Genomic DNA, 12653 nt, shown 5'->3' with positions numbered 1-12653 from the left:
CAAGAAAGCTGCTCAGCAAAGCAACTTAAGAGTGCCAGGAACAGCTGACATTATGGCTACTATTGAGTCTGCCAGTGAGCCAGGTGTCACCATGGGAATATCAGCCATAGATCTGCAGTGAGTTATTGTGTGTGCTCTACAGAGCAGATGCAGCAGGTCAGTATATTTAGAGAAACCAGACAGCAGTACCACCTGCCATTAATTAAAAGGATATTTCAACGGTTATTAAACGAAAAAATACTGTGAGATGTGCCCTATAGAAGCCTTTGGGGAAAAAAGTTCTGGTATTATGATGAACAGGTATCTCTGTGAGAAGAGATGAGGAGGTATGATATGACACATCCCCTATTTCAGTTGCTTCTACAAGCTGAGCTATTCAGAGTACACCTTCAGCTCTCTGGGTGCACATTACATGCTAGCTAACAACTGTGAAGTGCACAGTCTGCATAGTGTTTGTTAGGTGGTAACTCTGCAGTGCAGTGGCCTGTAGCTGAAACTATACAACAAATGTAGTGGTTTTTTAATATTCCCTGGTGTCGCCAAATAGTATGTACAAGTGTGGCATAACCTATTTAATTCTGAATGAAGAATGAGATGTGTGTGTAATCTGATATATAGTGATGTAATTCTATGCAGTACGGACACTCCCTCTTAGATGTGTAATATTTTCCAAAACACAGTATGAGTCCGTGAAAGCTTACATAGCCCTATAAAATCACTGGTTTCAAAGAGTAACATTTTAAAAACTATGGTCAAGGACAAATTTTATTTTAACATTTACAGTAACTTAAAACATTGAAGGATGAACATGTTTACGTGGAGAATGTTTACACACCTCTGCTCTGCAAGCATTTACACAAGTGCATATGTGTGCTGACTTCAGTGGGAGTACCCATATGAGTAAAGTTTCATTTATGTAAAACTACAATTCTGCAGTAAGAACATATATTGATTAACGAATTAGGTACATACTGTGTGTGTGAGATGTAAGCTTGCAGAATCAGACTAGTTATTTGATAGTAATAGTTACCTTTTGTTGATAATTAGCCTTTTTAAAGCTCTGTGGCACTCAAAGATATATTCTAACATTTTATTTGAGTTATGTTACTTTCTTTGTATTTCTCTGTTGAAGAGTCTATTAGAACCTGCACAAGTCTGACAGAATTCAATCTGCTACACTATTTAGATTAAATTGCAAAACTTTTTAAATTGGCTTTTGCTTTGTAAGGCTGCTAATGAAGGGCATGACAATAGCCAATAGAGTTGCAATTAACTGAGCTTTTATTCATTTAAAAAAATTGTTTAATTTTGTAATTTGTGTATAAAGAGTCACAAAGACCACCTTGCAAAAACTTAAATAGCCCTAATTTTTATAACACAGGAAAGGGAGTTCCAAAAAGAGATCTAAACAGTAGACTAACTTGTTTAAAACCCAACACACATTTGCCAGAATCCTGCTGAGTACACAGATATCCAGAATAAATAAGACACTGGTACAAGCCAGAATGTTAGTTGCAATGCTACCTTTTATCTGTTTCCCAGGCACTGCTAGCCCATAACAATACAGCAAGCACCTACAAGTCAATTTATATTCATTTCTTTTAACTACAAGGAAGGAAAGATTATAGGCATCTGGCAATAAGTTCATAAAAATGTACATGAAGAAAATACTAAAACTGGAAATCTAATTGTTTTAGCTGACAGATGTATAATTTTGGCTCTCATGTGCACAGAACAGGTAACGTTGAAACTGCAGTATCTGAAATCACTTGCAGATACATGTTGCAACACACCACAAGATGTCCCTGTCCTCCCATGATATTGTGGAGTCAGCAGAAAATGCAGAAAAATGCTTAGCTGGGTAGATTCCAGTCCAGCTAGGTTACAGATCGTTAACCACACATTGCTAGTGAATAACTCAGCAGAAAGAGGTGACATTTTCTATTTGAATGCAGTGTGCAAATTCTGTATAAACAGAAGCAATTGTCTTTCGGTGTTCTTGATTGTGAATTTGTGGTTTTTTTCCAGTTACCATTCCAAACACAAGGGCAAACTCAGGCAAAAAGGGTCTAGTCTCCATCCTTTCAAGTAAGTGCAGGCCTCCTTCTTTGGAAGAGAAATGCAAGATGCTCACTGGTTAAACTTTGATGAATACACACTAGCTAAGAACTAGCCAAACGCAATAATACTGCGTATCTCCTGTATTTAAAAGACATTTTACATGTAAAGAAAGGGCAGTGATTAAAAGAGTAGGGTTCTAGTGATTCAAGAATGGGACTAGGAGCTATCAAATTCTGAGATCTAATTCCTGCTCTGAAAAGGACTCAGACTTTAGGCCAGGCAATTAACCTCACTGGCAGTTTCATCTTCAAGAAAATGGGGTAAAAGAACCCACCTACTTCGCTGAGCTGTGATAAGGACTGAGTAGATCATGTCTCAACTGTTTTGAACAAGAACAGGGCTGTAATTCCCAAGTATTGTCTCAGCAGGGCCTTTTGGAAGGAAGGCTGTTTCTTTAACAATATGATTAATTTTCCTTCCAGTTTACGAAGCAAAGCCCATCAATTTTGTAAGCCACTTTCAAGTCCACCTCACCCCCTTTTTTTGTTTTAAGAGTTGGGCGTATTGTCCTAACTTTTTGTGTATCTTGGCTGTAGGAAAGCCCTGCAGGAAAAGGACAAATTGTGGCTGCTTAGAGAACAGAGGCGAAAGAAGAAGCTGCGCAAACTGCTGAAGAGAATAAAAAACAATGATACATGCAGCATGCCTGGCCTGACGTGCTTCACCCATGACAACCAGCACTGGCAGACTGCCCCCTTGTGGACATGTAAGGATCCCAGTGACTGAGCAATAACCAGGAAGGTGCAGGTCACTGCCTGGGACAGGATTCTGTCCACCAGGCAATGCCCTGCTCCCTCATTGTTAGCATCAGTCTTATAGACAACATTTTATAGCATATGGTATATTGACCAAGGTCACAGGAATTTCCTCATAATATACGATGGTGCATTTGCAGTTGGTATTACCAATCCAACAGAATGGGGAAAAGCACACCTCCTTTTTCTGAAAAGGGAATTAAAAGTGGAGGCTAAAAATAACTTGTTTAAATCAAATAAGTGTTTTTTAACCAAGATTTTCAGATAATGGGGTCAAGTTTTGCCCTAAGACATGCAGGGAAGACAGAGTTGCATACCGAGCCTCTAACAGAATTAGGTGCTTTTTAAGTATTTGCCATGAATAAACTAATCCTTAGGAAACTGACCAGTTTGTAGGTGCCTGGCACATGGGGATTTGCTCATTTCCACAGTTGAGGGAGAGGTGGTCCATGGCCACTGGGAGGATTTGCTGGATTGAGAATACAGGTAGGCCAATTATTTATTTTATTGTAAATAGCACATTTGCCAAAAAATGAAGTTTCTGATTGACTGAAGCTGCAAATTCAAGCTGAGCTCAAGAAACAGTTTCTGCTGCAAAAAAGTCAACAATTTTTTTCATTTCAAAGAGACATTTAGTTTTGAAATGTAGCTAGATTTAACTTCAGAACAAAAGTATAAAAAAAAGGGGGGGGGTGAAGATAAAAACCACAAAGCCAAAACAACCCATTTCATTTCAGCCAAAATGAGGGGTATTTTTGTTTTTTCATTTCACTGAGGGGAAAAAAATTCCAGATTTTTCAGTTCAGTCAATGGAAAAAAAAAATCAGTTATTCACCTAGCTCTCATTGATGCTGCCCCTATACTAAGATCCTCTTCTTGGAGACTAGAAGGGCCCCTCTCAATGACTCTAGTATGGCATAGATGGTAGGACAGAATAGAGCACAGCATGTGCACATTTCAGATTGCTAGCTGTGCCCTCTCTGCCTGATTTTTGCATAGGGCAACAATATTCCTAAAGTGAGGCAGAAGGAATGCTAATTGAACACACATTTTAGAATAGTGTCTCACCAGGCTGCCATAGAATTTTGCTATAAGCTGGGGAACAGAGGAGAAGAAAGACCTGGTCGAGGACTATGAGCCAGCAATATGATCCAGTTTTGAAAAAGCCTAATGAAATACTAGGATGCATCAGTTATTTTCAGTAGGGATAGGCAAGTGTTATTACCATTATCCAAAGCACTGGTGAGATCTCATCTGGAATAGTGTGTGCAGTTCTTGTCTCCCATGTTTAAGAAAGGTGAATTCAAACTGGAATAGGTACAGAGAAGGGCTACTAGGATGATCAAAGGAATGAGTAGAGCTTGGCTTGTGTAGCCTAACCAAATGAAGGCTGAGGGGAGATATGATTGCTTTCTATAAATACATCGAAGGGATAAACACCAGGGATGGAGAAGAGTTATTTATAGTAAGAGTTAATGTTGCACTAGAACAAATAGATATAAACTGGCCAAGTTAAGGTTTGAAATTCGGTGAAAATTTCTAACCATCGGAGGAGTGAAGTTTTGGAACAGCCTCCCAAGGAGAGCAGTGGGGGCAAAAAAACCTAACTGGTTTCAAGACCAAGCTTGATAAGTTTATGGAGGGAATGGTATGATGAGGTTGCCTACAATGACACGTGGCCTGTCCATAGCTGATAGCAAATATCTCCAATGCCTGGAGAAAGGACACTAGATGGGGAGGGCTCTGAGTTACTACAGTGAATTCTTTCCAAGTGTCTGGCTGGTGTATCTCACTGAAATGTTCAGGGTCTAATTTTCCCTGAAGTCAGATTGGCAGAGGCCCTGGGGTTTTTCATCTTCCTCTGTAGCATGTGGCACACCTGGTTTGAACTAGAATAAATAATGAATTCTCTGTAACTGTAAGTCTTTAAATCATGATTTGAGGATTTCAGTAACTAAGAGGTTATGGGGTCTATTATGGGGTGGGTGAGCAGGGCCAGCTCCAGGCACCAGCTAAAGAAGCAGGTGCTTGGAGCGGCCAATACCAAGGGGCAGTCTTCCAGCCGCTATTGGGGCAGCACGTCCAGTTCTTCAGCGGCAATTCGGTGACGGGTCTCTCAGTCCCTCTCGGAGTGAAGGACCCGCTGCTGAATTGCTGCCGAAGAGTTGAGCGGCACGATCGCACTGCCATGGTTTTTTTGTTTGTTTTTAATTTTTTTCCCCCTGCTTGGGGCAGCAGAAAACCTGGAGCTGGCCCTGTGGGTGAGGGTCTGTGGCCTGCAATATGTAGGAGGTCAGACTAGATGATCATGATGGTCTATTCTGACCTTAAAGTCTGAGAATAGTGAAATGCATGCCTAACCCTGGCTGAATGCTTTTTATGGTTTTAAGTATCTCAACCTTTCATTTGCAGTGGGTCCTTTCTGTGCCTGTACCAGTGCCAATAACAACACATACTGGTGTATGAGGACAATCAATGAGACACACAACTTCCTGTTCTGTGAATTTGCTACTGGCTTCCTGGAGTATTTTGATCTCAATACTGACCCATATCAGGTACCTGAATACAGAGCAGAAATAGAAATACTAAAAACAGACAAGTAAACTCTTTTCCCCTTTCAGTATGAAATTACTTTTTAATTGCCAAATAACTACCTTTTCATCAACCAATGTACATTTGAAAGAAATCTCCTGGCATATACTAAAACAGTGATATAAGGTAGTGACTTGATTAGGAGCTAATAATTCACATCAGAGCAAGGCAGTCTTTGTTCAAAGAAAAATATTGCACTTTCCTGGTTAAAAGTGCCAGTGGCACTGAAGCAGTTGTTTTCTGGGGCAAGTAAAAGTGCAAGGGGGTGTCTTCCTCCTGCCTTAAGGGACTAGAGCTGGCTCTGCACTGACCATACACTCTCGCATCTGGTCACAGCTCAGAAATAGGTATGAAAGGCTTCGTCCTATGTCTGAGGCCTTTGTATCATACTGGTGTAAGCTCCACTAGTGCCAACCTCTATCATAGATACACTCAACTGCTGTAAGCCGTGACTTCCACCCATACAGTATACCCTGGTTTTAAACCTCTCTTCCATATTTAAGTATCTGTTTGTAGAGAGAATGGCTATAATTGATTATGTGGTGCTGGGTGCCAGGAAGCCACGTAGTTGCAAAGTACATCTTATAGACTCTAGGGTTGCACGGCTGTGGCAATGCTGGTGCAAAACAAGAACTATTTCATTTGACCTGTGCAGCTTTTCCTTGGTTTACTTACTTTTGGAAACAAACCATGTGTTTTCTTTGTATGAAGCGCTCTCAACTTCCTTAAGGACACAAACAACCCCTCTGTTGTTAACAAGAACTTTTATTTATCCTTAGTTGATTAATGCAGTGAACACACTAGATAGAGACATTCTCAATCAACTGCACATCCAACTCATGGAATTAAGAAGCTGCAAAGGATATAAACAGTGCAACCCAAGAACTAGGAACATGGATCTGGGTAAGAGCCCTTCTACTTACATCCTCCAAATCCTCAAGTGAAAATACTAATTTTACACAATTGGAAATGGATCTCTAATATTATGACTAGTAGCCCCAAAAATTAATATCCTGTTAATTGTGGACTTTCTTTAGGTTCATGGTTGCATGCATTGGATTGTGTCCAAATTTCCTGTACTCAGTGTTGTAAAGAACTATCCATTTCTGTGAATTATATAGACATAGCTTTACATTTGCTCAATACACTGACTCTGTTTTGTTTACTTATTTGAGGGAAAAACTGAGCTAACAGTAGAAGAGTACAATACTAAACTTAGAGAAGCTGAAGATCTCATGAGTTGAACTGTTGTATAAAATCCCATGTATGTCTAGTACAGTCCTGCTTGTTTAGTTAGGATCCTCAGTGTAAGTCTTATATTACTTTATTCCTCTTTTGCTTATACAATCTTTAAAAGAAACAAAACAGTTGTTCCTAACCCCCATAGCACATGCTATGGTATCACAGATAATTTCCAGGTAGTTCTTTCCAACAATATATTTTTCCATTGGAAAATGTTGATTAATCAACACTGACATGCTCTCAGGCTCTGTAGCAGCCTGCTAGGTGGGTGACCCTGGAGCCAAGTGCCTGGGAGACAGGGCTCCCAAACTGCCTGGCAGCTTGCTTGTAGGGATGACACGATCATGGGGACCAGGCTCCTGGGGAGCATATTTCATTTAGGAAATGGTCCTAGTGTGTCTAAAATGAAATACTGCAGATTTCTAGTTTTGGGATGAATACTCAAAAAACGTCCCAAATCAGTATGAAGAACTTTCAAAGAACTCAAAAATTTTTGAGGAACTGAAGTTGTTATTACAGCTAGCCAGGAAACCAGGACCCAATAGATTGGATAGCCATTTATCCTAGTGGGAGTTATTAAAATGTGGTGAAGACTAAACTGATAGTCTGGAGTCTTTTGTCTATTAGTTATCAAAAGAAAAGGTACACCCCAGGAGTGCACTGCTAGAGAGGAAAAGGAAAGTGCAGTCTCCCATATCATTCAGTCTTTGCCCCCTCTCCAGCTACAATGAGCATGAGTCAATTAATGATATGCGCAAAACTGATTAGGAACCGGAAACCAACAAAGGAGCTATCTGCATAATAGTTTTAGCCCCCTCCTAGTGCTGGTAGCAAAAGCTTTTGTATCCATTTCAATTCACCCACTTCCCTTCATTAGCAGTCTTGTACTGTTGCTACTGAGATGACTTCTCTTATTCTAGATGACTTAATTATCTTTTAAGCTTCTGTCTGATTTACTGAGAACACTCAGAGTTCCCCACTACTGCATTTAAAGTAACAAAAATATATACAGTAAAGACAAGTGTGTTTAATTCCTGCTTGTATTTTTCAATAAAAAAAAAAGTCTTGTTCCCTCTAGAACATGCTCAGGATATCATATGAGTAAGCTAGTGAAATCTGAGCAGTTGAGAAGGAAAGGGTTTTTACACCTCATAGAGAAAACAAATTTCATTATATTCTCTTTATTATATATGAAAATTGTTTCATTATTAGGCTTTTACACCCATGAGTGTTAAACAAGTGTTAACCAGAGCATTATCTAAGTCTGCTGAAGCAGTAGCTGTGAAAGGTTTCAACTGTCCAGTCTCTGCACTGAGGTATCTATTTTGAAACTGGCAGAAATAACTAAAAATGTGTTTATCCTAAACTGCACCCTGCTCCCCTGGTGTGGAGGATTAAAAATAGCACAGGGGCTTCTATATTGATTGTATCTATTTGTGTATTTAATAGATGTTTCTACTACATTTATTTAAATAAACCTGCCTGTGAATTACCAAAATCATGCTGCAAAATCTAACTCTGTTGATGTAGAGTAGAAAAGGCTAAGATTCTGGATAATGATAACATAGATCAGAGTACAGACCACCTAATTTGAACTTGGTTATGTAACCCCAAAAGTGGCTTGTGAATTAAGGTTAGTACAGGGTTTTCACACTGGGGGTCGTGACCCTTCAGGGGGTTACAAGGTGGTTATATGGGGGGTCATGAGGTGTTAGCCACCCTTGCTGAATCCCACTTTGCCTTCACCATTTATAAATAAGTGTTAACTATAAAAACCTGTGTTTTTAATTTATAGGGGGGAGGGGGGAGGTGTCACACTCAGAGGCTTGCTGTGTGAAAGGGGTTACCAGTGTAAAAGTTTGAGACGCCCTGGCTTAGTAGGTAGAAGGTTCTGAGACATCAGTTTTTTGCATTGTGCCTTACCCAATACCTTATTCTTTTGCAGGCATCAGTTGATAACTACTATTTTTTTTTTTTAATTTAAGGTCTTAAAGATGGAAGCTATGAGCAGTTCAGGTATGTTTTAAAACAAGTTTAATTTTGATCAGGACTCACCTTCATACTAAGCAATGAGGAATCTGAGGTTGGGAAAGCAGAGGAGGGACTCACCTGTTGGTGCCAGGGATACCTTTGATGCAAACTCTTCCTCCAGTCCCCTTAATTTGAATTTCTATGGTGTTCCTATTTATTCATTGACAGGGCATGTTCTATTTCCTGTAATTCAGATTCAAGTTAAAATCTTTACCCATCTTTCAGACCATAGTGCTGGTAGTTTTCTTGGTGATGGTTAACCTTTTTTTCTCCTTTTGCTGCTTGATAATTAGGCAGTTTCAGCGTCGAAGGTGGCCAGAAATGAAGAGACCTTCATCTTCCAAGTCGCTGTGAGTTGGGAGTTAGTTCATGAAAAGCATGAGCTTTGACTTAACGTTTATTTTTCTCTCTCCTTTTTGCATGCAGCATCTATTCTCAGTTCAAGTAAGGGAGCCTCCCACTTAAAGATGGTACTGTAGTTCTATTAATTGAACACAGTGCTGACAAACTAAGCATTACTCTAACCTCCTTCACTGCAGCAATTTTAAACATTCAAACTGGCTACATCATTTTCTACTATGCGCCCTTGAAATGAAGGTACACAACTTTCACCAAAAATCTTCAGACTTCTGCCTCCTTTCAATTAATCTAGGGAACTAACTCAATATTTGCATTGAGAAAGATGCTCTATGACCAACCCAGCACCCAAACCATTTAAAAGATATGTTAAAGCAAGCACCTTAAATTACGTTTAGAAAGAAATTAGAAGCCACTGCAGAGTACAAATGTAACATACTCCCAACAAGAAATGCCACTGAACGAGTGCAGCCCTATTCTGTACCAGAATGTTTCTAAATAGTTTCAGCTTGTGGTCCCATAAAGCACATACCGTTTTTCAGTCTTGAGCTGACACAGATGTGGTTCACTGCTATAAACTCTGAATCACAGAAAAAAGTTGCAGTCTTTTATGCCAAATACAGATGCCTAAAATCCCTTAGTCACAGCTACCTTCTGGGTGTCAAGAAGCAGCCACGGATAGCAGAATTGCAAACATAAGCAAGTGAAGGCAGGCTAATTCCCTCAGTCTTGTCTAAATGAAGTCTCAGCAGCTCCCTCTCTTCAAGCCATAAACTCAGAATGGCCCTGTCAACCACATAAACTGGATCTGACAAAGCAGATTGTACAGACTGCTGGTTTTTTTGCAACAGGCAAAAAAATCCCACTGTTTCCCCAGTGGCCTCGTGTACTATGAGCAGGAGGGGACAAGATTGAATTACCCAAACTATTCATGAAAAATAACTTGACTGCAAAATATACTTCAATATAGTCTGACTTTCTGCTAGAATCCAGTGATTTTTTGTTTGTTTGTTGAATGCATCTTTCTCTATTAATGCAGTAGTCATACTTGACCTTGCAGGGATGTGAAGATGATAAATCCATTAAAAAGTGTGGGGCACTCAGATACTATGGCAGTGGGGGCCATATAATTCATAACTCTACCCTTAATTACATCAGAAATAAAGTATCACAAAATTAACTTGTAATAAAAAAAATGGTGACAATCAGCTTCAGAACTACAAGGAGTAACAACTGTTGAAATAAGGGCTAACTAAGAGTACTGTATTGAAGAATGTTAAGCTTCTATTTATGGCAATCATATGATCAATATGACACTTTATTTTAGGTAACAATTTTTTGGGCCTCATTTTAAGAGGCTATTGTTTAAGTTATACCATGTTCTCCACAAAACTGATTTTAGAGGATCTACTTATCTGTGGACCACCTATCTTTCCTGCATGGCATTACTGAGAAACAAACACATTTGCAGATACTTCACATTCCAGCATCTGAGAAGACACACACACTAAAATATCTTTATTTTATTTAAAGAGGACAACTTTGGGAAGGATGGGAAGGCTAACCTCCTGCAACTGCTGGACCTCAATGAGGATACAAACCGGCCAGAACTTGAATCCTTGTACAGACTTAATGAAAATGTATATGATTTCAGAAAAAATTTTAATGTTAGCCTAGAGGACTGGATGAACTTTGAGGCTGAAGTAGATAGAATGTTTGCACTGTTGAGTGAATTAAATAGATAGCGGATTTGGGGGAATTTCAAAAAGGGAACTATATTCCTGACAGAAGTCCGCTTTTACTTCATGAAGTCACCACTGTTCAAGGAATTGATGGAAGAGAAAATGAGGCTAACCCCATGAGTGGATTGACACTGCAGAGCACCCACAAAATTATTTCAGTGGGAACAAATTAAAAACCTTTTTTAGCTACACCATCAAATGTCATTAGAACAGCCACAGAGCAACATTTAAACAACGTGGAAATTTTTACTTTTGACTAGGGCAAATTAAATGAGGACAGTGGTAGAAAATTATTATTTAGAGATTCAGGAATTCAAGCCAGCAGCACTGAAGAAGTAGCAGCTGAAAATGCTCAACAGCACAATACTTCAGGTTTCCTCAAAGGATATCATTTTAGTTCACTGCCTCCGTAGCCACCCTATTGCCAGCTGTAGGAAAAATAGAGAAAATGTTGAACAACAAAAAAGCAAATTGCTGGAGTGGTTCTGTAAATATTCAATGTCTTGTTCAAAAGAAATTGTCAATAAAAAAAGTGGAATGCCCAACTATCATTTCCTCAAAATGGTACCTTGTTAAACATTACATAATAAATTTCAGTTAATGTATGTCTTGAATTTTAATGAAATCAGATTTGTATGAAGTCTTTTTATGTGGCAAAATTATATTGTATGTTCAAAATGAAAATTTGTTTCAGAAAGCACATGTTCGCCTAGTGACATAACTTTTACATTTGTAAAAAGCAACAATCTTGGCCAATAAAAAAAGTTATAGCTCAGTGTACAGGAAACTAGAACTTTTGATTTAATGTCTAATCTGCAGTAAGTATTAGTAAATGATTGGGGATTCCCCTTCCTAAGTAATGTAGGAATCTGAATATTTTCATAAAGAAGAGGTCATTAAATACACTCCAAACAGGCTCTGCAAATTCACTAAAGGTTTTTTTCATGTTCATTATATACGAAACTTGAAATGGGGTGCTCACCATAATAGATGCTGTGTGTTGAGTATAAAATCATGTGGGAGATCATCAGAAGGAAAAATCTGAATGTTTAATAACTTTTCTCTCTCTTTTGGGTAGTCAAAATGGAGAAATTTTCAAAACAAATGTGCACCTCTGGCCCTCTAAACATGTTTTAAATAAGCAAAGTACATGGGCACGTCTTAAAAAAAAAAATAATAGGAAGCTTCAGCAGCGATTACTTGCTGGGGACACAGACCTCTAGCACCACACACAAATATTATATGATAACCTAATAAAGTATTGGTGAATGTGGAAACAGAAGTTGAGCAAATAAACTTTCTCAAGGGTGACACTGTAGTCTTTTGCTGTATGTTTTCAGCGAAGCTAGGAAAAGTAAATTTGATTTAAGCCTGTATTCATCGCATCCCAGGTCAGATTTAATATATTGTCCAAAACTGTCTTGTCAGAGTTTTGTACTTCAATAGTAGAATGTGTGTGCTCGGCTAGGAAATGCAGTCAAATATTAGCTTATCCTGAGTTTTAAAACATTAGAGGATTCACCAGCAAGAAAAGACATTTACAAGGATGATGGAAGTCTGATACGAATAAATGGCAAATGGTCTCTCTGCAGAATTTATGTCTTCATTGTTTTCCAAACCTTTCCCAAAGAAGAAAGTGTACGTAGCTGTATACAATTCCTGTCTGGGAGAAAAAAGGAAATTTAAGAACTACATGACCATGAAGGTTTGTACTTACATTTCTCTGTCATCTGGCAGCAACTCTGGAGATGAGAGAATGTGAAAGGTAGAATCCTGGAGGGCCAACTAATGTTAATAATGCTGCTTTATATCA

At 38.8% G+C, this 12653-nt stretch overlaps 1 protein-coding gene across 4 annotated transcripts in view; it reads left to right on the top strand.

Moving 5' to 3' along the window:
* SULF2 (sulfatase 2) overlaps positions 1-11445 on the top strand; it is a 247662-nt gene extending 236217 nt beyond the window's left edge. For 3 of the 4 annotated variants that reach the window (XM_050917299.1, XM_050917298.1, XM_050917297.1), the window contains 7 exons: positions 2029-2088; positions 2658-2827; positions 5289-5431; positions 6248-6371; positions 8696-8726; positions 9035-9091; positions 10632-11445. In XM_050917299.1, coding sequence (XP_050773256.1) covers positions 2029-2088; positions 2658-2827; positions 5289-5431; positions 6248-6371; positions 8696-8726; positions 9035-9091; positions 10632-10662 — 616 coding nt within the window. In that variant the 3' untranslated portion in view covers positions 10663-11445. The remainder of the gene's footprint in view (positions 1-2028; positions 2089-2657; positions 2828-5288; positions 5432-6247; positions 6372-8695; positions 8727-9034; positions 9092-10631) is intronic. The other variant, XM_050917300.1, reaches the window with a different exon arrangement.
* Positions 11446-12653: the final 1208 nt, after the last annotated feature.

The sequence above is a fragment of the Gopherus flavomarginatus genome, chromosome 11 (assembly GCF_025201925.1).
Source record: "Gopherus flavomarginatus isolate rGopFla2 chromosome 11, rGopFla2.mat.asm, whole genome shotgun sequence".
NCBI classification, from domain to species: Eukaryota; Metazoa; Chordata; order Testudines; family Testudinidae; genus Gopherus; species Gopherus flavomarginatus.
This window is presented reverse-complemented; position numbering and strand designations above follow the sequence as displayed.